The sequence below is a fragment of the Bathycoccus prasinos genome (genome assembly GCF_002220235.1).
Source record: "Bathycoccus prasinos genomic : Chromosome_11".
Classification (NCBI taxonomy): domain Eukaryota; kingdom Viridiplantae; phylum Chlorophyta; class Mamiellophyceae; order Mamiellales; family Bathycoccaceae; genus Bathycoccus; species Bathycoccus prasinos.
This window is the reverse complement of record NC_023998.1, coordinates 336,961-362,118: the sequence shown is the minus strand read 5'-3', so window position 1 is coordinate 362,118 and position 25,158 is coordinate 336,961. Positions and strand designations below refer to the sequence as shown.

General features: G+C 50.5%; 12 protein-coding genes across 12 annotated transcripts; 5 read left to right on the top strand and 7 right to left on the bottom strand.

Moving 5' to 3' along the window:
* Window positions 1-87: 87 nt before the first annotated feature.
* Bathy11g01970 (beta-galactoside alpha 2,6-sialyltransferase ST6Gal II) lies at window positions 88-1,650 on the bottom strand (the record flags this gene model as incomplete). The annotated part of the gene is made up of 1 exon (XM_007510349.1): window positions 88-1,650. The coding sequence occupies one exon, from the start codon at window positions 1,648-1,650 to the stop codon at window positions 88-90; it is 1,563 nt and encodes a 520-aa protein (XP_007510411.1).
* A 267-nt stretch (window positions 1,651-1,917) lies between these two features.
* On the bottom strand, window positions 1,918-2,712 carry Bathy11g01960 (predicted protein; the record flags this gene model as incomplete). The annotated part of the gene is made up of 1 exon (XM_007510357.1): window positions 1,918-2,712. One exon carries the CDS (start codon window positions 2,710-2,712, stop codon window positions 1,918-1,920), a length of 795 nt encoding a protein of 264 aa, XP_007510419.1.
* A 110-nt stretch (window positions 2,713-2,822) lies between these two features.
* On the bottom strand, window positions 2,823-4,415 carry Bathy11g01950 (hypothetical protein; the record flags this gene model as incomplete). Its single annotated transcript, XM_007510356.1, has 1 exon — window positions 2,823-4,415. The coding sequence occupies one exon, from the start codon at window positions 4,413-4,415 to the stop codon at window positions 2,823-2,825; it is 1,593 nt and encodes a 530-aa protein (XP_007510418.1).
* A 517-nt stretch (window positions 4,416-4,932) lies between these two features.
* On the top strand, window positions 4,933-6,374 carry Bathy11g01940 (predicted protein; the record flags this gene model as incomplete). The annotated part of the gene is made up of 2 exons (XM_007510201.1): window positions 4,933-4,955; window positions 5,219-6,374. 2 exons carry the CDS (start codon window positions 4,933-4,935, stop codon window positions 6,372-6,374), a joined length of 1,179 nt encoding a protein of 392 aa, XP_007510263.1.
* Window positions 6,375-6,498: 124 nt separating this feature from the next.
* Window positions 6,499-9,831, bottom strand: Bathy11g01930 (predicted protein; the record flags this gene model as incomplete). Its single annotated transcript, XM_007510166.1, has 1 exon — window positions 6,499-9,831. The coding sequence occupies one exon, from the start codon at window positions 9,829-9,831 to the stop codon at window positions 6,499-6,501; it is 3,333 nt and encodes a 1,110-aa protein (XP_007510228.1).
* Window positions 9,832-10,184: 353 nt separating this feature from the next.
* Bathy11g01920 (hypothetical protein) lies at window positions 10,185-12,512 on the top strand (the record flags this gene model as incomplete). The annotated part of the gene is made up of 1 exon (XM_007510048.1): window positions 10,185-12,512. The coding sequence occupies one exon, from the start codon at window positions 10,185-10,187 to the stop codon at window positions 12,510-12,512; it is 2,328 nt and encodes a 775-aa protein (XP_007510110.1).
* A 235-nt stretch (window positions 12,513-12,747) lies between these two features.
* On the top strand, window positions 12,748-15,030 carry Bathy11g01910 (unnamed protein product; the record flags this gene model as incomplete). The annotated part of the gene is made up of 1 exon (XM_007510061.1): window positions 12,748-15,030. One exon carries the CDS (start codon window positions 12,748-12,750, stop codon window positions 15,028-15,030), a length of 2,283 nt encoding a protein of 760 aa, XP_007510123.1.
* Window positions 15,031-15,113: 83 nt separating this feature from the next.
* Bathy11g01900 (predicted protein) lies at window positions 15,114-17,702 on the bottom strand (the record flags this gene model as incomplete). The annotated part of the gene is made up of 1 exon (XM_007510366.1): window positions 15,114-17,702. One exon carries the CDS (start codon window positions 17,700-17,702, stop codon window positions 15,114-15,116), a length of 2,589 nt encoding a protein of 862 aa, XP_007510428.1.
* Window positions 17,703-18,095: 393 nt separating this feature from the next.
* Window positions 18,096-19,391, top strand: Bathy11g01890 (predicted protein; the record flags this gene model as incomplete). The annotated part of the gene is made up of 1 exon (XM_007510233.1): window positions 18,096-19,391. One exon carries the CDS (start codon window positions 18,096-18,098, stop codon window positions 19,389-19,391), a length of 1,296 nt encoding a protein of 431 aa, XP_007510295.1.
* A 1,060-nt stretch (window positions 19,392-20,451) lies between these two features.
* On the top strand, window positions 20,452-20,901 carry Bathy11g01880 (predicted protein; the record flags this gene model as incomplete). Its single annotated transcript, XM_007510111.1, has 1 exon — window positions 20,452-20,901. One exon carries the CDS (start codon window positions 20,452-20,454, stop codon window positions 20,899-20,901), a length of 450 nt encoding a protein of 149 aa, XP_007510173.1.
* A 127-nt stretch (window positions 20,902-21,028) lies between these two features.
* Window positions 21,029-23,938, bottom strand: Bathy11g01870 (serine/threonine protein phosphatase; the record flags this gene model as incomplete). Its single annotated transcript, XM_007510102.1, has 1 exon — window positions 21,029-23,938. One exon carries the CDS (start codon window positions 23,936-23,938, stop codon window positions 21,029-21,031), a length of 2,910 nt encoding a protein of 969 aa, XP_007510164.1.
* Window positions 23,939-24,368: 430 nt separating this feature from the next.
* Bathy11g01860 lies at window positions 24,369-24,935 on the bottom strand (the record flags this gene model as incomplete). The annotated part of the gene is made up of 1 exon (XM_007510322.1): window positions 24,369-24,935. One exon carries the CDS (start codon window positions 24,933-24,935, stop codon window positions 24,369-24,371), a length of 567 nt encoding a protein of 188 aa, XP_007510384.1.
* Between the last annotated feature and the right edge of the window lie 223 nt (window positions 24,936-25,158).

Below are 25,158 nucleotides of genomic sequence, written 5' to 3'. Positions count from 1 at the left end.
TTGAGGCGTAGAAGAGAGCGTGGAATTTTACAGGAGGGGCATCTTTTTGTTTTCGTCTTCTGTTTGGTCATCATCATCATCATCGGGTTAGGCGAACCCTCTCCGACACCTCTCGTCGTCCATGGGCGGTCGACAGACTTTCACCAACCCGATTTTATCCAAGGCTTTTAAAAACGCAAACTCTAACCCAAACGCGTGAACGGATTCTCCGTGCGCGCGTTCGCTTCCCGCTAACGTGTAGTATTGGTATTTACCTCGAATGGTTCCGGGGCCGAATCCGTAGAGATTGACCTCGTCGCATCGACCGGCTAAGAGCAACGAGGCCATTAATCCGGAAGACGGCGTCGATCCACCCGTGAAGGTTTGTTTTTTCGATGCCAGGCACGAGCGGAACCGCTTCAGTTGCGCGCTGATGACATCGTAGAGTTTGAAGTTCATGCGCAAGACTTTGATGTTTTCGTCGCCGTCGGCGCTCGAGGAGCGGAACTTGTTCATCAGCTTCGTGATGGCTTGGAAGTTCCCTCGCGAGGCTAAGAAGAGGACGCCGTCTTCGTTCGGGAGGTCGGAGTCTTTCACGTTGCCGTGTTCCAAACGAAGCGTGCCTCCATAGCCTAAAACCCAGGATTTGTTGAGGATGCGCACGGTCGTTTTCTTCCCGACGCGGTCCTCATATTTTTTCGTCGGCGCTTGGTTCAGTCGAAAGACGACGTCGTGCGCATCGATGAATTTCCCAGCCGCTGGGCCTGAACTCAAAATCGCCGAATTCCCAACCAGAGCGCACGTTTTAAATGACGACGACGAGGAGGAGGAGGAGGAGGAGGTGCTACTGCTACTGCTACCACTACTGCTAGTACTACTCGCTCTATTCATAATCTTCGTCACGCTCTTGGCGCTCTCCGGTAACAGCTCCATCTTAAATTTCGAATCCTCGCTCGCCGTCTTTCGGTGCACGAACCAATCATCTTTCGTCGTTTTCTTATCCCAGGACAACCCAAACTCCGTCGCTTTTGCGTCCAACACGCTCTCCTGGAAACACAGCGGCGCTAACGATCCGAACGGATTCCCTCGATTGATCGCCTTCAACGGCACGCCGCCTTTGCCGATTTTCGCGCACTCGCTCTCGCGACATTTCTTCCCACTCGCGAGTTGTTGTTTGAGCACCAACGCGGCCGAAGCGGAATGCTCGTAGCGCTGTAACTTTTCGTATATGGTTTGCGAGAGGTCCGGGTGTTTGGAACTTGAAAATCTGTTCTCGTCGTTGTTGTTGTTCGTCCTCGATCCGCCGTCCTCAGCCTCAGCCTCGAAAGAATCATCATTTTCACCATCATCATCAGAGTGCACTTTCACCGCCTCATCGTGTGCTCGAATAAACGTTTCTCGCTCGTTCTCCTCGTCCCCACTCAAAATATCGTGAAACGTTTTCTCCTCGTCCTCGTGGTGCGCGAGATTGATCGCCCGTTGCCGCTCGCGGTGACGTTTCGCGTGTTCCTTTTGGAAAGAAGATAGAAAGGTGTTTTCCCCGTCGTTTTCCCCGACGAATGTGAATACGAGGAGCAAGAGGAAGAGGAGGAAGGCAATCGCGAGGAGCTTTTCGGCGAGTTTACGCTTTAACGATTTCGTGTGAGTGGTCGTTGGTGTGACTGTTTCCATCGTCGGTGTTTGACGACGACGACAAAGAGTTTTTGTGACGATGATGATTTGATGCAAAACTTAAAGAGTGGATGGATTGTTCAAGAGTGATACAAGCGGAGACGCGACATCGAACGCGGACGGCTTTTACGTCGACGACGACAGCAGTAAACGACGAATGGAAACAAAGTCGACTATTCTTCGGATTTGTATTACAACGCTCTCATCACTTCCGTGACACAACTATGAGCAGCACTCTATTCAAACAGTACACCGCGAAACGCATATTCACTCGCCGTCGTATTCCTTCTCCAAATCGACATTTTTCAATCGCTTCTGCGCGTCCACGTACGTCGCGTCCGCGTTGATGAGATACACAACCTCCTCCAAACTCTTAATCGCCGCGTTGGCGTCTGTTTTCACGTCGTTCGCGGTTACGTTTCTCTGATCTCCTTTCCGTTGCTTTTCCGGAACTTCCATCGCTCTCATGGCGTTATCCCACGCTTCCAGCGTTCCCACGGTTTCCGCCGCTTCGTACTCGGCGAACGTCGGTCTGCGCAACGCGACGTACGAGGCTACTTTTTGTAAATCCTTCCGTAAAGAAGACGCGCCGCCTTCTCGTAAGAGCTGTCTCGCGTTTCCGTACTCGCCTACATCGGAGAGGAGTTTCGCCCGGCGGAATGACGCGAGCGTGACGGAGAGTCTTTGGCGGATATCTGTCGCGAATTCCACGTCGTCTGCGTTTTGCTTCTGTTTTAACGCTTGCACTATCGCACTATTACTATTGTTACTATTCATTGCCGCGAACGCGTAAAATTCGTCGTTTTGACTGCTACTACTGCTCGCGAGTGTTAGCATCGTCATCGTCATCATTCTTCTCGTTCTTCTGTTTCTTCTTCTTAATACTTCTTCATCTTCATCTTCATCTTTCCATTCGTCGTCCGCTTTTAACTTTGCACTTCTTTTTTCCAATACTCTCTGGTTTTTACTGCAGTCGCGATGAAGTCGTTGCTTTTTCTGCTGTTGCGAAGAAGATGTCGTCGTCGTAATCATCGGTCGGACGTGCGCTTTAGTAGCACTCATTATGTGTGTGTTTACTCTTTGTGTGTTCTTCTTTCTGTTTGTTTGTGACGCGCGAAAACTGTGAAGCTATACTGTGCCTACAAAAATGTGAACTAAACGCGCGTTCCCGACTACCCTTTAATAACCGCAATCGGTCGTAACTTGACGCATTTTTTACTAATTCCAGCGTCGTGACACGTATCGACGACTTCGGTGACGTCTTTATAACTTTCCGGCGCTTCCTCCATGACTAACTTTGGCGAGGCGACGCGGATGGATATGCCTTTGGTTTTCAAATTTTCCAAGACTTGCTCGTAACTGAGTTTTTGTCGAGAGTTGTGTCGACTTCGGGCGCGCCCGGCGCCGTGACAGGTGGAGCCGAAGGTTTCGTGCATGCCTTTTTCGGTACCGGTGAGGACGTAGGAGCAGGTTCCCATGGTGCCGCCGACGAGGACGGGTTGGCCGGTGTATTGGTAATCGACCGGGATGAGCGGATGGTGCGGGGGAAACGCGCGGGTAGAACCTTTGCGGTGAACGAGTAACGTTTTCAACTCGCCGTCGACGATGTGTTCTTCTATTTTGGCGATGTTGTGGGAGACGTCGTAGACGACGTGCATGTCCAGCTGTTCGGCGGTTTTGTTGAAGGTTTTTGCAAACGCTTGGCGACAGAGGAAGGTCATGGACTGTCTGTTGACCCAGGCGTAGTTGGCGGCGCACGCCATGGCGGCTAAGTAGTCTTTACCTTCTTGCGAGTTGATCCGCGCGCAGGCTAATTGGCGATCGTTCAGTTCTAATCCATCTTTTGCCATCGCTTTTTCCATTTCTACGAGGGCGTCCGTAGCGACTTGGTGGCCTAACCCTCGCGAGCCCGAGTGAATCATAACCACGACTTGGCCGATTTTATCGATACCCATTTTCTTAGCGGCGAACTGGTCGTAAATTTCATCCACGACTTGGATTTCCGCGTAGTGATTTCCAGCACCTAACGTGCCCATTTGCGGCAAACCCCTTTTTTTCGCTCGTTGCGAAACTTTGCTCGGATCGGCGTTTAACATTCGTCCGTTTTCTTCGCACCGTTCTTTATCTTCGATCCACGCGTACCCTTCTCGAACGCACCAATCTATGCCCATCTCTAACGCCGTGTCCAACGTCTTCGCGTCGACAGGGATGATACCTTTCCCACCGACGCCAACGGGAATGTGGTCGAACAACGCCTGCGCGACTTCCTCTTTCAGCGGTTGCACCTCCGCTTCGGTCAAATTCGTCCTCACTAACCGCACGCCGCAATTGATATCGAAACCGACGCCTCCTGGAGAAACGACCGCTTTCGGGTCGTTCACGTCAAACGCCGCTACATTCCCAATGGCAAACCCATACCCAGAGTGCACGTCCGGTAACGCGATCGATCGACCGACAATACCCGGCAACGACGCCACGTTTGCGATTTGCTTCACCGCGGGTAAAAATCCGCCCGCGCGACCTCGTTCGGCGTGTTGTTTCAACTCCTCGAACGTTAATCCGGCGAGAAATTTGTTCACGTAGAATATTCCAGGCACGCGCATGTTCGCCACGAACCCGATTTTAACCACGTACGACGTCGGATCTCGGTTTTCAATGTACGAGCATTCCTCTTCGTACGTGCGTTGTTTCTCATCATCAGCAGAATCATCTTTTCTCAACTTCATCATCTCCACGTCTTTCTTCTCAACGCCGCCGCCGCTCATTCGTATTCGTCTCTCAGAGTATTATCGAGTATTCGTATAGTATTCTCTTCTCACTTTTTCTTCTTCTTCTTCTTCTTCTGACTCGTCTTCTTCAACGAAGAATACCAGAGCTCTTCTTAACGAATACTGTCGTAGTAAAAGTGATACGAAGTTGAGTTTTCCAATTCTTCTCGAGAGGAATGATGTGTGTTCAAAGTGTTGTTGTAAACCTCTCGCCGTCCTTCTCGGAAGAAAGACCAGAAAGAAAGAGCGAACGAGAGAGAGAACTTTTGCGCTTCAAAAGTGAAACGCTCTCTCTGACTCCCCGAGTATTCGCGTGTGCTCCTCTTTCGCGTTTCCGACGGCTTTTACCAAACTTTTTCTGATTGAATGGTTTAGGGTTCTAAACCCTAACGAGCAAGGCAACTCTGATCTCTTCCGTCTTTTTCTCGCCACTGTGCGCGCGCGCAAAACGTCGTCAAAACCACCGCGTTTTTACACCTAACCGCCACCTTTTCTCGAAAAAGAAAAGAGAGAGATGAAGATTCACTTGAAAACACTGTGCGTTTTAGAGCGTCTTTTCTTCTTCTTCTTTGCTTTTGTTTTTCTCTCGCAAATCTCTCTCGTTCCTTTTGCGCTGCTTCGAGGCGGTTTTTTCCAATCCAGATTTGGTTTTCTCTCTCTCGTTCCTTCTCTCCTGCGAGAGAGCGATGCTGACGGTTTCGACGCTCTTTTCTCTCTCTCTCTGATGTGTGTGTCTTTTTCTCTCTCTCTGATGCGTGATGCACAAAACAACGACATAAAAACAAATCAACGAAAGACAGAACGGCGCAAAAGTTCGAGATTGAAATTTCGGACCCTTCGAAAACGACTATTTTGCAGTGCAAAAAATTGGCGATCGAAGGGCAACCGCAACTCGGCGCGGAAACCGATTTCTTAGTGTTCGTACACAAAGGACAAGTGCTCGAGGACGAGAAGACGGTTTCGGAGGCGGAGATTACCGAGGATGGGTTTGTGGTGGTGATGAGCAAGAAGACGAAGAAACCGGCGGAGAAGACGACGGCGGCGGCGCCGGCGCCGGCGAATCCTCCCGCGACTTCGGCGCCGGATGTTGCGGCGCCGGTGGCGCCGGCCGCGGCGGTGGCGATGGCACCACAAACGACGGCGGAAGTTCCGGTATCGTCTCCGGGTTTAGTGGTTGGTGCGGAATTAGAAAAAGCGATCGAGGAATTACAAGCGATGGGTTTTCCGAGAGATCAGTGCGTGGCGGCGTTGAGAGCGGCGTTTAACAACCCAGATCGAGCGGTGGAATATTTGTTGAACGGGATCCCGGAAGGGATGATGGTTTCAGCGCCGGCGGCGAATGCGGCAGCAGCAGCACCACCACCAGCAGCAGCACCAGGGGCTGATGCCGCGGCGGCGAATGCGGTGAGAACGGCGGAAGGTGCGACGGCGTCTGCTCCCGGGGTTGGTGCGGGTGGAGCTCCCCCGGCTGCCGCGGACGGTTCGGCGCCGTTGAACTTGTTCCCGCAAGGCATTCCGGCGAATTTAGCAGCCGCTGGTGCCGGTGGAGCGGAAGAGGAAGCGCAAGAGGGCGAAGTGAACACGTTGGCGTTTCTTCGCGATAATCCGCAATTCCAAGCCATTCGCGCGATGGTTCAAGGTAACCCGTCTATTTTACAACCCATGCTCGGCGAGTTGCAAAGACAAAACCCGCAGTTGTACCACTTGATTAACAGCAACCAGGAGGAGTTTTTACAACTGTTGAACGAACCGAGCGATTTTGAAGCGCAGGGAATGGGCGAAGGCGAGATGGAACAAATCGAATTGTCCAAAGAGGAGAACGAGGCGTGCGAACGATTGATGGCTTTGGGTTTTACGATGGAACAGTGCGTGGAAGCGTACATCGCGTGCGATAAGAACGAAGAGATGGCGGCGAATTACTTGTTCGAGGCGCCACCGGATGCGATGGGCGAATAAAATAGAGAGAGAACACACCGAGCGCGATATTTACTACTAGATTGGCATTGATATATACTACTTCAAAATACTACCTTGAAACACTAACACTATCGCACGTACCGTCTGTCTCTCCTTCTTCTCTCTAATCGAAGCTCTTTTCAATCTCTTCTACGCTCTCGAACGTTTTAGTTAAAGGCGCATACGTGGCGCGTTCGTCAAAGCCTTCATTTTGGGCAATTTTAACTGCGCTTTTTAGCAACATTCTCGCGCTCGCAACCGATTTCTTCGTACACGCCGAGGACTCTTTTTTCAGCGCATTCGCCCAGTTCATCGCCGCGGAGACGTACGCGTCGAACGCGTTCCCGTCTTTCCTCCAACCCGAAGCGTCTAACGCTCTGACAACTTTCAATTTTGCTTCAACCGAAGATGCGAAATCGCCACAATTCTCCGCGTGTCTCGATACCAGGTGCCAAATGGCCGCGGTATCGTGCATAGCTCTCGGCGGCGCGCCGCTAGCGTTGTTACCTCCACCAGAGTTTGTGTTTCCAGACGCTGCTTTTGCCAAGATCTGCTCGAGAAGTTCCTCGATTTTAACGACGATTCTTGGCGCGCCCGTCTTCTCGTCGATCTCTTCGTCGCGAACGTTAAATTTGGTTCCTGTTGCTGTTGCCGTCGTCGTGTTCGCTTCGGTATCGTTCACGCTAAAATCGCTGAAGAACGACGCTATATCCGCCGCGGCTTTGCTGCACGCGGCATCGTTCCAATCTTCCTCTTCGTCGTCATCCGACGCCTCGCCTTCGTCATCGGAAGCGTTCAAACTTAGCAACGTTGCGTCCTTCTTCTTATTCGCCTCGCGTTCCCATTTCTCCGCGTCGCGCATCCACTCACACTTTTCGGGACCAAGTTTTCTTCCTTCTTCGCACATGTCTAAAAGCGTCGATATCGTCGGTATGTGGACTCTAGCTCCGTCGGTTAACTCTATCACCTTCATTAACGCTCTCGCCGACGCGACGAATCTCCCTGTTTTCGCAGAAGCGATGGCTAAGTTTTCCCACGTGTGCCACGACGTGCGGTAATGCTTGACCGCTTCTTGCAATGCAGCGCGCGCAGCTTGGAACTTTTGCTTATGCATCGATAACGCGGCGACATTGTTCCAAGCTTGCCCGTTTTCTGGGTCAATTTGGGCGCATCGAACAAACGCCGCCAACGCGTCGTCCTCCCGACCTTCGCACTTCATTCTGCAATAGCCGCAGTTAAACCACGCGCCCGGGAAGAGTGGATTCAGCGTCAGCGCTCTCGTCCAGTGCACGACTGCTTGCGCGAAATCATTCCTTTGCGCACACAATCTCGCTAACGTTCTTTGCGACCTCGCGTCGCGTTCCTCGGATACTTCCCACGCTTTGTGATAACACGTCTCATCGCCAGTTGCGTCACCTAACGCGCACCACAACTTTGCATTCCCGGGTTCTTCGTTCAATCGTGTTTTCACCACGTCCGCGGCTTGTTGCTTCTTTCCGAGCAATTCGAGACAAGAAATGTACGCGTCCCAGTGTTCAATTTCTTCGAAGAGTTTCAACGCGGCGCCAACCATGCCTATCGAAATGAGGGCTTCGCCTAACTCTTTTTTCAGCGCGTGAATAGGTGGAAACCAGACAGAAAAGGCGAACCGCAGTCGTTCTTTGCCAATTTTAGAGAGTGAAGTGGTTAAATCTCGTTTCACTTTCTTGCTTTGTCTCATCTTCTTGATGGCGTTCGCGGGGACTTCAGAGACGGATCTCGTCACGTCTTCTAAGGATAACAAAGCGCGTTCGCGCGTTCGCGCGCGCGTCTTTTCGTGTCTAGTCATGAGTACCGTGGCACTCGCTCGTACGATCGGGCGCGATTTTGCTTGCGTCAGAACGCGTTCCAAGTACGGTGTCATTTCCCAGTTACGCAAGCCATCGTCGGCTTGCTTTTTACGCACCGCGACGCACTCCGCCAAGAGAACGACTTGGGCTATCGTCGATAAAGGTGCATTCAAAGACGGGTCGTCCGCATCAGAGGCGTTTTGGAGTTTTGGTTTTGGAAGAATTTGACTTCCATCCGCGGATAAACCTTCGAGTTCGACGCGCAAGCGAGACATGGCAGAGGAAGAGGAAGAGGAGTTCGACGCCTTTGCTCCGTCCGCTACTTCCGTGTCGTCGCTCTCGTTGCCTCCTCCTGAACCGGCGGCGATACTTTCGTCTTCATCAGTATCATCGTCGTTTTCGTCCTCGTCGTCTGACTCGGCGCTCGCTCTTTCCTTGCACGTCACTCGCAGCACCAGCTGGGCTTTCGCATCTTGTTGATGGATCGTGCGGTACCCCAACGCGCCAGACTTTTCAATCGTAACCCCTAATGCATCTTTAGCGCGTTTTAAAAGATATCGCGCGGAATCGTCGACGCCGAACTCGTGCTCCATCAAAGACGCTTCTATGAGGCACGTGCCGTAAAGGTAGTGCGCGTCTTCTATTTTTTTCTTTTCATTATCCCCTACCAACGAGCTCGCGCGCGACAACCCTTCCAACGCCCTCGCGAAGAATCCCAAGCACTGTTTTCTGAGCGTCACCGTTCGTCCAAACAATACTCTCTGGTGTGCCAGGGCGCATCTCGCCGCGAACCAATCTCTCACGACGTGAAATTCCTCGTTGCTATTCGTCGTCTCTTCCCCGTCCAACGCTTCCGCGGCTGCGCGCCTACACCTCCCCATCGGCGACGGTCTCGCGGACACGTCCAACGTCTCGTCTCTCTCCACGAACTCCAATCTCTTCATCATCTGTTTCGAGTTCACCAAACACTCCACCGCCAACGCGAGACATTCGGGGTGCTCGATTCTCCCGCTCGCGTCTTCGCCGTCCCGCGACAACACCTTTTCGAATGCTCTTCTCTTTCGCCGTTTCGCTCGCCTTCGGTCCTTCTCCTCCTCGTCCATCTCGCCAATCGACGCTCGAGAACTTCCGAATACTCCATCAACATCTCCATGTAATAATCCGTCGGCGTTTTGCGCATCATTCAGCGCAAAACCACCATTACCACCATCACGAAACGTACCATCTCGAAACGCTTGCAAAATCGCATTCGCAAACCCTTCTTCTTCTTCTTCTTCTTCTTCTTCTTCTTCCAAATGTAACGGCGGTCCGCACGCGTTCGCTCTCTGGTGCAAACACAACCCGCACACGCCTGCGAGAAACAGAGCAAACTCTTTCTCTTCCAAAACCTCTTCTCCTCTGTTGTTATTGTTCAATGATAAAGGCTGAAAGGCAAAACACAGAACGCTTTTTAACGCTCGAGAATACTCGCCGGATTTGATCGACGCGACGATCATCGCGCTCGCGGCGAACACGTCGTCGCCGCCGCCTTTGATGGATGATTCGGATGCTTTTTCCCCTAACGACGAGGAGGAAAGCGTCGCTCGGAGCACCTCTCGCGCGAGTTGGTTTCTTACTTCTGCGTTCATTTTTTTTACTGATGCGTATAAAAACAACTCAAAAGAACGCTTCTCTCTTACTTCTCTTTCTGACGAACCATCGCGGTCGTATTCGAGAGAGATACTACGCTTACACTCTCGGATAGAAATGGCTTCACGCGCGTGTGTTTTTCCCTCAAAAGTGAAGAAGAGAGACACTTTTTGTTTAGGGTGTTAAAACCTAATTTGTAGTAAGCAGTGTAACACTATAAAAATAAAAATTCCGCTCGAATCCGGCACTTTAAAACACATCTTTCCCGTCGTTTCGCTCCTCATACGTATCATTTTGAGAGATCCGCGATCGGGAATCTGCGCAGTAAAGAAGAAGGCAACAACAAAGAATGATGGAGACGACGCCTTTGTTGGTGAAGAAGAACGATGACAACAACACCATCAAGGGGAAAATCTTCTCCCGAAGCGCGAAATACATCTTGCTTTCGTGTGTTTTCGTGTTGTTGGCGACGTTTGCGGTGACGACGACGACTTCTTCTTCTTCTCCTTCTTCTTCTTCTTCGGAAAGGATGACGGTGAGGATGAGAGGGTACGCTTCTCGCGCTGCTGCGCCTTTGTTCTTGCGAGGAAGATCGACGACAACGTCGAGTTTGGACGCGGCAAAGTTGGGCGAAGAATCGGCGACTCCGAGTGTGATTTCGCTCTCTGCGGCGTGTTCGCCGGTGGACAAGTTGTCGTTTGATCCGGGAAACTGGGAGAACGTCGGCGCGAAACTCATTTCAAAGACAATGTCGTCAGACTTCGCGTTTGAAAATGGGATCGAAATGAACGCGGTAAAGGGGAAGTGCGGGGAGTATGAAGTTTCGGCGGCAGATTTAACCGTTGGCGAGGAGTTTGGCTTCTTTTTGTACTCGAAAACGAGCGGGAACGGAGAGCCGATTAAAGATATTGGATGCGAATCTTCCTTGGATGGGAGCACTTATTGTCCAGCACACTCTGCACCGGAAGAACCGACCATCGGTGGACCGTTTTCGATGGCTTCGTGCACGAAGAAGATTACTTACGGTGATCTATCATTTTACAATCGAGTCTACGACGGATCTGCGTTAAGTTTCACGTGGGGTTCGTGTTCGAATACGTGCGGCTTGTCCGAACCAGAAGCGTGTTCATTCTCCTCTACAACTGAGAAGGAGGAAGTGCAAGTGACTTTTGATTTGAGTTTCTCTGGTCCGGGTTTGAGCGCGAGCGATTTTGGTCCGGCTGAACTCGAGAGTGTGGCGTCCTCTACCGCGGAAGTGGTTGGCGTCGACGCGAGCATGGTTGAAGTTGAAGTCGTCGAATCTACTGCAAATACTGGAGCAGAACTTGGCAGCGAGGAGGGAGTCACGACTGTGAATCTTCAGGCCACTATAAACTGCATCGATTCGGACGTGTCAGCTTCAGTAACTTCAAAATTGAACTCGTTAACCGAAGAAGATGAGTTGAAAATTGCGACGGAAGCGAAGATTGAAGGAGCAACGAGCGCCACTGGACATCTCGAAGAAACGAAAATTTTGGAGTGGGAGAAAGAAGAAACTCCTTCTGCTCCACCAGCTTACGATGGGCCACTTTTGGATTGCGATGCAACTGTCGACGATGAAGGCTACTACTTGGTATTCAAGCACGACTCGAGCAAGGGTAACTACTGGTCCAAGGCAAATAACAACGCTGAATCGAAACGCGTTGGTTCCAATCCGGAGACGGATTACAAATACTCTCGATTGGAAGAGGTCGAAAAGTTTGGTCGCACTGATGAGGGCTCCTTCCAGTTCAAGCTCGAGTATCCGACTTTGTCACAAACGAACATCTGGACGCAGACTTCTAATCCAGTGACTGCGGGTAAACGTGGTGTTGATGACTTCAAAGCTATTTCGATTCAAGCGAACGGCCACGGCACGAGTACTCACAGCTTCAAAGGTTTGGAATACAACAGCGGGAGTTCGAACTTTATCGACGGCACCGTCGACCACGGCAACTGGTTCTTCTCGATTGGAGCGTATAACGCATGGGGCGGCACGAACAAGTTCCCCGGACCTTCGTCAGGTGTGAACATGGTGAAGCTCTGGGTGAAAACTTCCGCCAAGAAGCCTGACTCGTGCCCGAGTCCGCCGCCTGCGCCGCCGCCAAGTCCGCCACCGGTTTTGGATTGCGATGCAACTGTCGACGATGAAGGCTACTACTTGGTATTCAAGCACGACTCGAGCAAGGGTAACTACTGGTCCAAGGCAAATAACAACGCTGAATCGAAACGCGTTGGTTCCAATCCGGAGACGGATTACAAATACTCTCGATTGGAAGAGGTCGAAAAGTTTGGTCGCACTGATGAGGGCTCCTTCCAGTTCAAGCTCGAGTATCCGACTTTGTCACAAACGAACATCTGGACGCAGACTTCTAATCCAGTGACTGCGGGTAAACGTGGTGTTGATGACTTCAAAGCTATTTCGATTCAAGCGAACGGCCACGGCACGAGTACTCACAGCTTCAAAGGTTTGGAATACAACAGCGGGAGTTCGAACTTTATCGACGGCACCGTCGACCACGGCAACTGGTTCTTCTCGATTGGAGCGTATAACGCATGGGGCGGCACGAACAAGTTCCCCGGACCTTCGTCAGGTGTGAACATGGTGAAGCTCTGGGTGAAAACTTCCGCCAAGAAGCCTGACTCGTGCGCGTTAAAATAACGCGTGATTAAAGTGAAGCGTTTTTGTATATAAAAATAGATGTCATTCTGTACATGTGTGGTCTCAAAGAAACTCGCCACTTTCCTTACCCTATTCTATAAATGCCCTCGCATTAAGATACCCGCGCATACGTATACTATTAACGCACACACTCTCTCTCTGCTTCTGCTTTTTCTGTCGCTCTCGACGTTTTTGAGGGAACGATTTATTGTTTACGACGACGATGCGTAGTACGATGGCGGCGAGAGGAAGACAAAGAAAGCGTGCGTCGGCCTTTTTCTTCTCCGTCTTGTGCATCGCGGTGATGAAGATGGTCGAAGCGCAAACAACGACGACGACGAAAGTGAAACTCAAATCGCCGACAAAATCTATGCTCAAAGCGTACGAAATCGTGCGCGTGGAAGATGTAATTCGCGAGAACGAGAACGTCGACGTGGTTAAATCGTTCGCGATACGCGCGTTCGGGGAACGATTCGAGGTCGAATTGGTGTCGACCAAAACCGCCTCTACTAAGGGGCTGTTGCGCGAAAATTTTCAAGTGCTTCGATTCGACGGAAAGACGCTCGAGGAAGACGAAGAGACTCGAGAGTTGGCGAAAAGAGCGGCGACTAAGTGCCAGTATAAAGGCTTCGTGAAATCGGGAGGAGGAGACGAGGGTGGTGGGTCTGCCGCGAATGCTCGTCCTTCTCGAGTGTCGGCGAACGTGTGCGCCAAGGAGGGGTTCGCGCACGTCGCGCTGCTCGCGAAGAATATGAGTTTGAGTTTAATGATGCCGCACGAGAGTTTTCAGGAGGAGGTGGAGGAAGCGAAGAGAGCGAGGAAGAGAAGAAAGAAGAGAAGGAAGATTTTGAACAACGCTTTAGATGAGAACGAAGGGGAAGAAGAGAGCGCTGAAAATGAGGATGAGGATGAGAGTTTGGAAAGCGTGGATTTTATCGCGTTTAACGCCGCGGACGAAGTCGCCGAGCACTTGATTGGCACACAAAGAGACCGGATTAAATTCATGCCTTCAAAAGGAGACGAAGAAGAAGAAGCAAACGACGACGATAACAAAAAACGACGAAAGTTGCAAGCGATTGATTACGCAAACACTCGAGTTATCGAGGTGTACGCGCACAATGACGAAACGCGAGTGTCGAAGTACAATACGGCGTTCGATTGCGTGATGGAAACCATCTCGATTATGAATTACGTCTCTGCGTTGTATGAAAATGCGTTTTACCCGGACATTGAAATCGTACTCAAAGTAATCGGATATACGGATAAAGGTGCTACAGATCCGTGGGGTACAGTTCAAAAAGGCGCGTTCGCTTGCCCCGCGTGCGCGACTGATGAGGTAAATAGCGACGACTTACTCACGAAAGCAGATGATTGGAAATATTCTTCTGAAATCTCCACGTTGGCTGATGCCGACGTGCTTTCAGTGCTATCCGGGCATAATTTTGATGGTGGAACCATCGGGTTAGCGTATACAGGTGGCGCGTGCAATGGATATGGGGTAAACGTGAACGAGGTGAACCCTGCGAATTCTTTGCGATACTCCGCCGCGACGGTTGCGCACGAAATCGGACACAATCTCGGATTTTTGCACGACGGCGATGATGACGATTGTCCTGATACCGGTTTAATCATGGCTGCAAAAGCTGGCTACGAACTCGAAACGGAATGGAGCACGTGTACGGTGGCCAAATATAGCGCCTCGTATTTCGCATACGGGTGTTTGGCGCAAGGCAGCGAAGCGATGTGCGGGAACGGTATCGTCGAGGAAGGCGAGGAGTGCGATTGCTTTGGTAATGACTGTTCCGACACGGATGTGTATGGAAGTGAAAACACGTGTTGCAACGCGGCGACTTGTATGCTCAACCCCGGTAAAATGTGTTCCAGCTATCACGACGGATGTTGCGATAGTTCTTGCGTTATAAAATCGAGCGGTTCAGTATGTCGAGACGCGGTGTCCACGTGCGACGTCCAAGAAACATGCGACGGCGCTTCCAAGTCGTGCGTCGCGGACGGTTGGAAACCATACGGTACAAAGTGCCACCATGGTACGCATCCGAACGATATTGGGAGTTGCTACAAAAATGAGTGCCGAAACCAACATTTTTGGTGCCAACAAATCGATTCGACCTCCCATGGCGGATTTTGCGTGACTGAAAAAGTTTCGTTTCCGGAAAGCGTATGCTCGACAACTGCGTTCAGGTGCTACGGTTCCGCCTCGTCGTGTAACGGGCCACACGATTATTACATTGAACCTGAGAAAGGGTACCCGTGCTCCAGCGTTCCTTCGACAACCGACGGCGTCTTTGCGAAAGTTTGCGACGGGTACGGCGGTTGCGTTGCGCCAGACGAGTTGAACAATTTACGAGGTCCATACATCACGTCTTCGGTGCCTGTAGGAAGCGAGCCGAACGTTAATTTTGACGTGAATGAAGGATTTAGAAAGCTCCCATCTTACAAAGTTGTTGTCGCATATTTTGCGGCTATGGTGCTGATATTCGCAGAAGTGTTGTTGTATTGACCTTTTTAGTTTGAGGAACGAGTTGAAATATATGTTAGAAAGTTTGTATTTTTGTAACGATTAAACATCTCTCTCTTCTCTCTCTATCTCAACAAAAAGCGCATGACGTCTGATAACGCGATGATACCTTCCAACGCTCCCGTTTTTTCATCCACTACGACTAGACGTTTCACGCCTGGTAATCCTAATGCCTCGACCGCCGCTCGCAAGGTATCCGAACGCGTACAGGTTGAAAATCCGCCGGCGTACGTGCTAATATTATTATTACCTTTCGAAGGCGACCCTCCACCGGAATGAAATGGGCTGTCGCTCATACCGCTGGCGTTGAATTTCGGACTCGGAGGTTTGTTATTTAAAACATTGCTCGGCATCGTGTTCATTGATGATCCGTCCATGGAGGCATCGTTACCACCACCGCCTAACAACGACGATGGTGCGTACCCACCGCCGCCCGAAGCCATTCTCGAGTTTTGCAACGCTCTAGCTATCGTAAATTCGTCCATGTTTACGTTCAAATACGCGTTGTTCGAGGCTAATTTCACAATGTCACTTCTCGCGTAGACGTCAATCAAACCACCTCTCCCGCTGTCGTCCACGACTGGTAAGCACGAGACACCATTCATCATCGTAAACGCTTCCGCCAATGTTGTCTGAGGATAGACACACCGCAAAGGCGCTAGTCTTTGCAACTCTTCCGGAAGATTAGCGAAGAACTGTTCATCCGACGCCGCTTCTACCGCGTCCGCTTGACCGAACGAGTTTGTCCTCCGAAGTAAGGAATCGCTCGGCGACCGTCTTCCGCCAAATTCTTTCGTCCACGTGCCAATGGGTAAAGCACCAAGCGGCTGCGAAAAGAGCGGCAAGGAGGAAGGTACGCCTCTAAAGTGTCTGTGCAAACACGCGAAAATCTCCGCGAGATTGGTCACGTGAAGAAGCTGCGCCGCGTTCCGATTCCTACTTCCCATTTTGTTGTTGTTATTGCTATCTTTGTTATCACTAGTATCACCCCCACCACCATCGCCACCACCACCACCGCTACTACCCGATGACTTCTTGCTCTGGCTGCCGCCGCTTTGCTGGCCGCCGCCGCCGCCGTACGAAACAACCGGGACGGAGTACATGTTGTTCTTTAACAAAACCAAAGCGACCAGGTGTAACGAATCTTCCGGTCGAACCGAAAGTAAACTCGAATTCTCCACGCTCGCGCCGCATTCTTCCCGCGCTTTCGCGACGGTAAACCTATCTAAATCTTCTTCCGTAACTTGCTTCACGTCTTTGAACGCCTCCGAGAGCACTCGCAACAAATCTATAAACTCGCCGGCGGAAATCATCCCGGCGAAATCCCCTTTTGCCGGATTCCAAAGCGGCGCCGCGGCTATCTGTTGCTCGTAGAACGCGTGAAACGCTTGCCTGACTGGTAAATTGATATCAAACACGACTACTTTATTCGACTCTGGTATCAATTCATACGCAGTATGTCTTTGCAAAAACTCCAAGACTCTCGCGCGAGACGCGTCCGAGGCGTAATCGTCCGGATTTGCTCCACCTTGCTGCTCGACGTAGTCGTTATTATTCGTGCTCGGTTGCATTGGGGGTCGAGTCGAAGCCACCGCCGCCGCCGCCGCCGCCGCCGCTATGGGTCCACCGTCTCTGGCTACGTTTATAGACTTCCGTCTCCCGTCGCCGTCTCGTTTAATCTGCAACCCGTTGATCCCTCCGGATACCCAATCCATGCCGGCGTCTATGACATTCGCCGCCGCCGCCGCATTCGCCTCGTCCCGCATCGCGTGATGGTGCCTTTGCGACGCACGTTCTGGAGAAATCTCCCCGACTAAGTGCTGATCGCTTCCTCCACCTTGGTGCTGTCGTTGTTGTTGTATTCTCCGTTGTTGCTCCAGCGCCGCCGCGTTCAAGCTGTCCGATTGCGAATCATCGTGACTTAACCACTGCGCTTGCGGGCGATCCTGTTGATGCTGATGGTGCATCACTTGCGCTTGCTGTCCGCCACCAATAATGCCGGCCTCGTTCATACCGGACGATCCTCCTCCTGGCGACATCATCCCCGGCACTTCCAGCGGCGCCGTGCCTTGCTGATAGTTTTGCTGTTGTTGCGTCATCATCATCTGTTGATTATACCCACTACCACCACCACCACCAGCACCACCGGTTTGTGCGCTGTGCATGCTCACATTCTCCGCGCTACTCATCCCCGGACTCCCAATTCCACCACCATTGCTCGGACTGGAAACCACCGAACTCCCGCCCCCGCCGCTCGTCGCCGACGGCTTCTTCACGAACAACCAATTATTCACGTTCCCGAGCGGGTCCTGTATAAACGCTTGATTCTCGTCGTGCCTCCACTCCCCGTCCACGATAAACTTATACTGATGGTACCCGGACGGTAAGTTGCACACCACGGAGAAGACTTGGTTCCCGTTCGGCGGCACGATTTCAGGCGCCATCGGTACGGTTTCCAGCCAATTCGTAAACGACCCGCACAAGTGCACGACTTTCCCTTCGTAATGCCAGGTGAATTTTGTCGGGTACACAATCGACGGGGATAACGATTGATTTTGCTGCTGGGAAGGGGAATTCGTATTGCTACTGTTACCAACGTTACCGCCGTTCGTTTCGTTCGCTTGCTCCCCTCGCGTTCTCGTCGGCGTGGACATGATTATTGAATCTCTTTCACACCACCACAGTTAACGCAAAGGAAGAAGCGCTGGTGATGAAAATGATGATGAGAAAGAGGTTTTCCCGAACACAATGCACTCAAAATGTACAACAAATAACAAGAACAACAAGAATAACAGATGGTGATGCGCGTCTCCTCTTCCTCCTCCGATGATGCGTCCAAAAGAATGCGCAGATCGTCTGCTTGCTGATGAAAGAGCAAACTATTGAGGAGGTTTTTCCGCCGAGAATTGGGACACAAGGGTTTTAGGGTTTTGTGTGTTAATAGGGTTTAAGTCTGTCCGATCTCCTCACTTTTATACGCAAGAGAAGGTCAAAGAGAGAGAGAGAGAAAGAGAGAGAGAGACGCGGGATCGAAAGCATCGCTCGTCATGTCTTGTTCTTATTCTTCGAAGAGAGCCGCGGGGATATTTTTGTTACGCAATAACGAGAAGAAGAAGACGACGATGATGATGAAAATGATGCGCGATTTTGAAGCGTCTGCGTCTTCCCCAACGCTTACGAAAAGTCATTCTTGTCGTTTCTATTCGTCTCCGGCGAAGAACGAGTCCGCTTCTTCGTCGAGTTCTTCTTTACAGCACCACTTCGAAAAGGAGTTACCGGTCGATTTCGAGAAAAAAGGCACCGGTGGCAGATCGTCGTATTCCGGAATCACCGCGGCCGTGTTCGGTTCGACTGGGTTTTTAGGCCGGTACGTGGTGAATCACTTGGCGAAAAACGGCAGTCGAGTGCTCGTACCGACGAGATGTTCGGAGAACCATCGACAACATTTAAAACCAATGGGAGATTTAGGACAAATTGTACAATTCGATTACTCGATGAGAGACGACGAGGCGATTAAATACGCGGTGGAACGCGCGAACGTGGTGATTAATATGGTCGGGAGAGAGTGGGAGACGAGGAATTTTTCGTTCGAGGACGTGCATCGAGACTTTCCGAGACGATTGGCGGAGGCGTGCAAGGAGAGTTCCTCGGTGAAGAGATTGATTCACGTGTCCGCGCTAGGGGCGGACGTGAACGCGAAATCGAAGTATTATCGCACGAAAGCGGAAGGGGACGAGGAGGTGAGGAGGATTTTCCCGAGGGCGACCATCGTGAAACCGGCGAAATTGATCGGCGTGGAGGATAGATTTTTGAACGTGTTCGCGGAACACGCGAGTAAGTTTCCGTTCGTTCCGTTGACGGGATTAGGGGAATCGAAACACCAACCGGTCTCGGTGGACGACGTGGCCATTGCCATCAGCCAAATGCCGTACGACGAAGAGACGGTAGGTAAAGAGTACGTCTTAGCCGGCGAAAAGACGTTCACGATGGAAGAGTTGGCAAAGTTAACCGTGGACGCTGGCAGATTCCGCTCCGCCCGAGTCGCGTACATCCCGAAGTTTGTCTACAAACTCCTCTCCGCGCCGCACGAGTTCTTGTTAAACCGAGTCCCGTTCCCGTTGCCGACGCCGAAAGGGTTGACCAGGTCCTTCGTCGACGCTCAAGACGCGGATTACGTGAAGAAACCAAACGAGTTAGGATTTAAAGAGTTAGGGATGACCCCGGCGAAGATGGACGGCATCACCATCGACTATTTGCGTTCGTACCGATCCGGTGGTTATTTAACCAACCCGTTGGCAAAGAAGGAAAACTTTCACGAGGAAGCCCGAGTGCCGCTTCGATGAGAGAACATCGACCAAGCGAGTCCCGACGGAAACGACGACGACAACTCGCACACATCTGTATTTTTACATTTCAACAAGACTTTCTATTCTACGGTACTATACTACTCTTATTACTCTAAAACCTTCACCTTACCACTCTCTCTTTTCCTCTCCAGTGCCTCTCTCACGAGTCGCTCGACCTCTGCTCTCCTCCTTTTCGCGTTCAACTCGTCGTCGTCCTCTTTATTCTTCGATGAAAGTATTCCTCTCATCGCGCGGATGTTGGTGTTCGCATCGTCATCGTTCGATTCTTTCCTCAAGACGTCCGCTTTCAACAGGTCGTGCCTCCACTCCCTCTCTCGACGAGACGTCGAAAACACGACGGCTGAGACACCAATCAAAAACGTCGACGCGAGTGAGAGCTTTTGCCAGTTCGCCGCGTTCGAGAATCTCGGACTTCTCATATCTCTTCTTCACTTGTGGGGAAGCGAGCGAGTTGGAAATTCGTCACTTCTTTTACTCTTTGAAGTCTCGCTCTTTCTTTTCCTGTCGCGGTGACTCAGAGAGAGAGAGCGCGTCAAAAAAAGCACCGCACGCATCGGAAAGAGCGTCAGACAGAGAGCACGCATCGGCGGTGTTCTTTCGGAAGGGTTCATCGAGGAGAGAGAGAGAGAGAGAGAAGTCCAAAGGGACGTTAGTCGGGGGGGAGAATTGGAGCGATCGGATGTTTTTCCACGTGCGACGAGAAAAGAACGTCGTTCTGGAACCGAGACATTTCGGCGCGAGAATGAAAGACGTGATCATGGAGAAGATTAAGTTAGAGGTGAGACTGTTTATGTATTGAATCGCTCGATCGCATCGGGGGTGATCGTGGAAACGAGAGATTTGTTTTAAAAGCGCTTCTCAGAGAGAGAGTTGGATGAGTTTTTGGACACTTGCTGGATGGACATTTTTTGTGACTTTCGCCTCTCTCTCGTTCGATTTGTTTTATCTCGTGACATCATCATTCTATCTTCGCTGACGCGCTGCCATACCCTTTCTCTCTGTGTGTATCTCTCCTTTTGTCGAACAACAACAACAGATGGAAGGCACGTGTTCGGGACGGTACGGATTTATCGTCTGCATCACGCACATCGAGAACGTTTCGGAAGGGATCATCACCGACGACGGCACGGCTCGAGCAAAGTTCGCGGTGGAATACGACTGCGTCGCGTACCGGCCATTTAAGAACGAAGTGTTGGACGCGGTCGTGACGCAAGTGAATAAGTTTGGTTTCTTCGCGGAAGCCGGGCCGTTGCAGTTGTTCGTGAGTAATTCGTTGGTCCCGGACGACGTGAAATACGTGACGGATGAGAATTGTTACAAGTCGGACGACGGGCAGATTACGATTGGGGTAGATTGTGAAGTGAGGGTGAAGATTGTCGGGATGAGAATAGACGCGAACGATATTTTCTGCATAGCCACGATTAAGGAGGATTACTTGGGGTTGATTGGTTACGCGGAGGGAGATGCGGCGGTTGGCGCGGTATAAATATAGAAAAGAATACGACACAAACAGAACTACAACACGACGGAAAAGATTATTATAGTCCAAAATACAAAATATAACGTACATTATTAAATCTTGAACGAACCCGTGCCTTTCATCGTGAACTTTATCACATCACGCCAGCTTTCCTTTGAGATTCGAACAAATCAATGTCAAACGCCAGATATCTGTTCAGTTGTTCGACATCGGGTTCAGTCGCGCGTATAAACTCGTCGTAATCGATGGTGCCATCTTTGTTCGTGTCCATGTGCTCCGCTAACCGTTTCGCGCTCGACTCGGTGAGCACGTTGAGATCGCCGTTGATCACCTCGTCTAAGGATAACATGAGGTCCACAAAGTGTGCGTTAGATATGGATTGGTGGTGCGTTTCTTTCTTTCGCTCGCCTCCAGCGGCGGCGATGATCGTGTGCCACACGTGATGCAACTCTTTTTTGTATCCCGTGAATAATTTTGAAATCGCTTGTTCGATGTCGTCGTTCCATACGTCGCTTATTTTAACCTTCTCTTCGTCGTCGCCGTTGTCTCCTTCTTGTTCTCCTCGTCCTCCTTTGCCGCCTCCTCCGGAGAGTATTTTCTTCAAAGACGCGATCGATTGTAACTCTTCCTCGGTCGCGCTCCCTCGCTCTTCCTTCTCCTTGAGAGATAAAACGCGATTGAACGAACGACTCAAAGAAATCATTTTCGCGATTTGCCCTCTTCCTTTCGACGATCGATCTTTCCACAACACGGAAACCTCGTCGTTTCGTGCTCTCGTGCTCGGCGATCCAGGCGAAGAAACATCCAGTAAAAATTCGTTTTCCGCCTCTTCGCTGACGAAATCTTCAAACATGGAACTAAATTCGCCTAAATCGAGCGTCCCGGAATCGTCTACGTCGAACGCGTTGAACACAGAGAGAATTTGCGCGTTGGAAAGCACGTCTAAATTTGGAATGTTTCGTATGGCTTTCGTGAACTCTTTCGAGTCGATGGAACCGGAACCGTCCACGTCCATTTTTTCGAACGCGGAGGATAAATTTTTCGCCTCAGTGATCAGCGCTTGTCGAAGTTCGTCCAAAACTTCTTCTTGCCACTCTCGGCAGCCAGATTTCAGCCTCGGCGTGTATCGCGCCAAGAATTCCGGGAATTTCACGTATACTTTCTTAAACGACGAGGAAGACGCTTTTTCAAGAGTGTCCATTGATTGCGTCTTTTTTCTTGGTTTCATGGAAAACAAGCCTCCGGTCATGACTTCGTTCGCGCTAACTAACATCGGGAACATTTTTTTCCACTGCGAGCGGAGCTTCAACACCGTTTGTAAACCATCCGCCCACTGTTCGCGAGTTATTCTACCTTTCCCTTTAATGTCTATGCTCGACCAGTGGTCAAACAATTCTCTCTTGTACTCGATGATGTACTCGCTCGCTTGCATCGCAGCCATTTGCAAAGCGCGTTTCTTGTCTCCTTTTTTACGATGAAACGATACTTTGTGCCGCAAGTCGACGTTTACGCAATCCTCGTTTTTCCACGTCATGGCGTATTTCGGTTGCGGGAGCTTATCGTTTCGTTGTAAACGGAGTATAGCGCCTCTGTTCCCGGATTTCCCGCAATAGTTACTCGCCGAAAATACCGTAAACAGTCGACCGTCGTGACACGTCTCGATGCCGCTCGCGACGCACTGGTGCGAACGCACAAGGCAGGATAACTTGTTCTCTTTAAGGAATTCGTGCGTAACGTTCGCGCCGAATAAACCGCCGGCACCTCGTGTGGAATTTTCCACGCCAACGAAATCATCGTTTGGGTGTGGGTCCGACCAGATCATAGATTTACAGATTAGAAATTCTCGTTCGGTTTTTAAATCGTATTCGTCGTCGCTCAGTTCATCGTCGTCGTCGTCGTCGTCGTCATCATCAGCATCGTCTTCTTCTTCTTCTTCTTCTTCGGGGTCCTCTTTCTTTCGTCCCGCGTTATTACTATTATTATTACCCGCTACATTCGCTTGTTTTACGCGTTCATCTCTCTTCTTCTTCAGCATCATCATTTTCCTTGTCACTTTCTTCTGCTTTTTCATCGCCAACCGTCTCGCGCTCTTCGATTCGAAAAAACTCGGTCCTTTCTGGATTTGCTCCAACCGCTTCACGGAAACTAAAGAGCCATCCTCTTCCATCGGCGGTCCTCCGTGACAGACAAACGCGCGGTCGTTTACGATCGTGCATATCGGAAACCACCTAAAACACTCGTGAAACGCTTGAAACACGCCGTGGTCGTATTTTTTCAAACACTCCTCCTCGAAGCCGCCGAAAATGTTAATGTGTGGGTCCTCGTGGTTCCCTCTGTTCACGTGCACAAACTCTGGATGTTGCAACTTCATGGCTAAAATCAAAAGCACAACCTCGCACCCGTTTCCTCCGCGATCGACTAAATCACCGTTAAAAACGTATATATTCTTCTCCGATGGCATCCCGCACACCGTCAACAAGTGCAACACATCCTCCAACTGTCCGTGGATATCGCCGACGATAATCACGAACCCGTCCTCGTCTTCGTGCGAATACACTCTGCACACGTTCGGTTCTCGAGAAAATAACACAGTCGCGCCGCTTATAATACTCATCGCGTCCGTCATGGAAAATTTATCTCTTCCGTGTCTCAAATCTTCCACCACCGCGGCCAGCGCGTCCGGCGAAAGCTTCGGAACGTCGTGCTCTTGGATTATAGGCCTTTCCATCTTCTTCTTTGTTTTATTCGGAGACGCCGGGGCCGTGTTGTTACTCTTCTTCTCTCCCGCGTCATTATCTGTCCTCCCCTCAGTCTTACTATTACTGCTCCCGTTCCTCGTCGTCTTCTTCAAATCCTTCCTTTCCTCGTACCTCTTTCGTAACTTCTCCAACAAAACCGCCCTTTGGTTGATGCGTTCTTCGTCGTAATTTTCCAAATTCTCAAAAAACGTCGCTCGTTTTTGCTTCCTCTTCGCCGCGATCGTTTTGAACGGGTGCGAAACCGCGTCTACGATGGAAAACTTTCGGTTTCGGATCATCATCATCGTTTTATGATCGAATCGTAGTATTCTCTCTCGTCTTTTGTCTTTGTCTTTGTCTTCTTCGATGAGAAAGAACTCTCCTCCTTTTTTCGGGATTGATGAGTGCTTTCGCGACGACGCGAGAGATCAGAGAGAGAATAAGAGAGAGGATGAGAAAGTTTGCCCGCGACGACAACAACAACAACGAACGCCTCCTCGTCTGTGATGAAAGATGCGCGTAAAAGAAGTAGTCGTGTGTTTGCGTTTTGTCTGAGAGAGAGATGAATGAGGAGGAGCACTACAAATGTGACACAAAAGGACAGACAAAAAAGAAGGAAAAATTGGGTGCTTCATTTCTTACTTCGCGGGGCGCGCAAGACTGAGAAAGGGAAAGTGCTGGCGTGAAGGTACTTTTGTACGGGTATGTATTTATGCGCTAAGGACTATGAGAGAGCTAATGTTGAGTACGCATGTGGTACTTTAAACCACTCAATTGACGATATCTCTTCTCGCACACGTGGCATTCAAACGGTTTCTCGTTCGTGTGAATACGCATGTGCGTTTGCAAACTACAAGAATGACGAAAACGCATCTCGCACACATCACACTCGTACGGTTTCTCCTTCGTGTGAATACGCTTGTGCTGTGTCAAACCACCAGATGTACGAAAAGCTTTATCGCACACATCGCATTCATACGGTTTCTCGTTCGTGTGAATACGCTTGTGGCTTTTCAAATTACCAGATCGACTAAAACGCTTCTCGCACACATCGCATTCGTACGGTTTCTCTTTCGTGTGAATACGCATGTGGACTTTCAAATCATAGGAATCACGACAAGTCATCTCGCAAACATCGCACTCATGTTGCGTTCTCTTCCTCTTCGTTCCTTTCTTAATACAAGTCGTTTCTTCTTTTCGCATCTGTTGACTCGCCTCGAGATCATCGTCCTCGTCAGGAATCCTCAAACACAAAACCGGTTCTTCTTCTTTCTCTTCTTCTTCTTTATCTCTCGCATCCATACTCGCCGGCACCTTCAAAACCGTCCTCGCGTTCACCGCGCGTTTAGGATGTGGATTCTTTCTTCGCCCCATATGTTATTATTATTATTAGTATGCGAGACTTTGAAGACTAATGCGCATGTGATGTGTGATCAGAGAGGAGGAAAAAAAAAGTAAGAAAATATGAAGTCTTGCTTCAATCCCTTTTGCTCGAAAAAAGAAGAAGAAATTTTTTTTTTGCGAG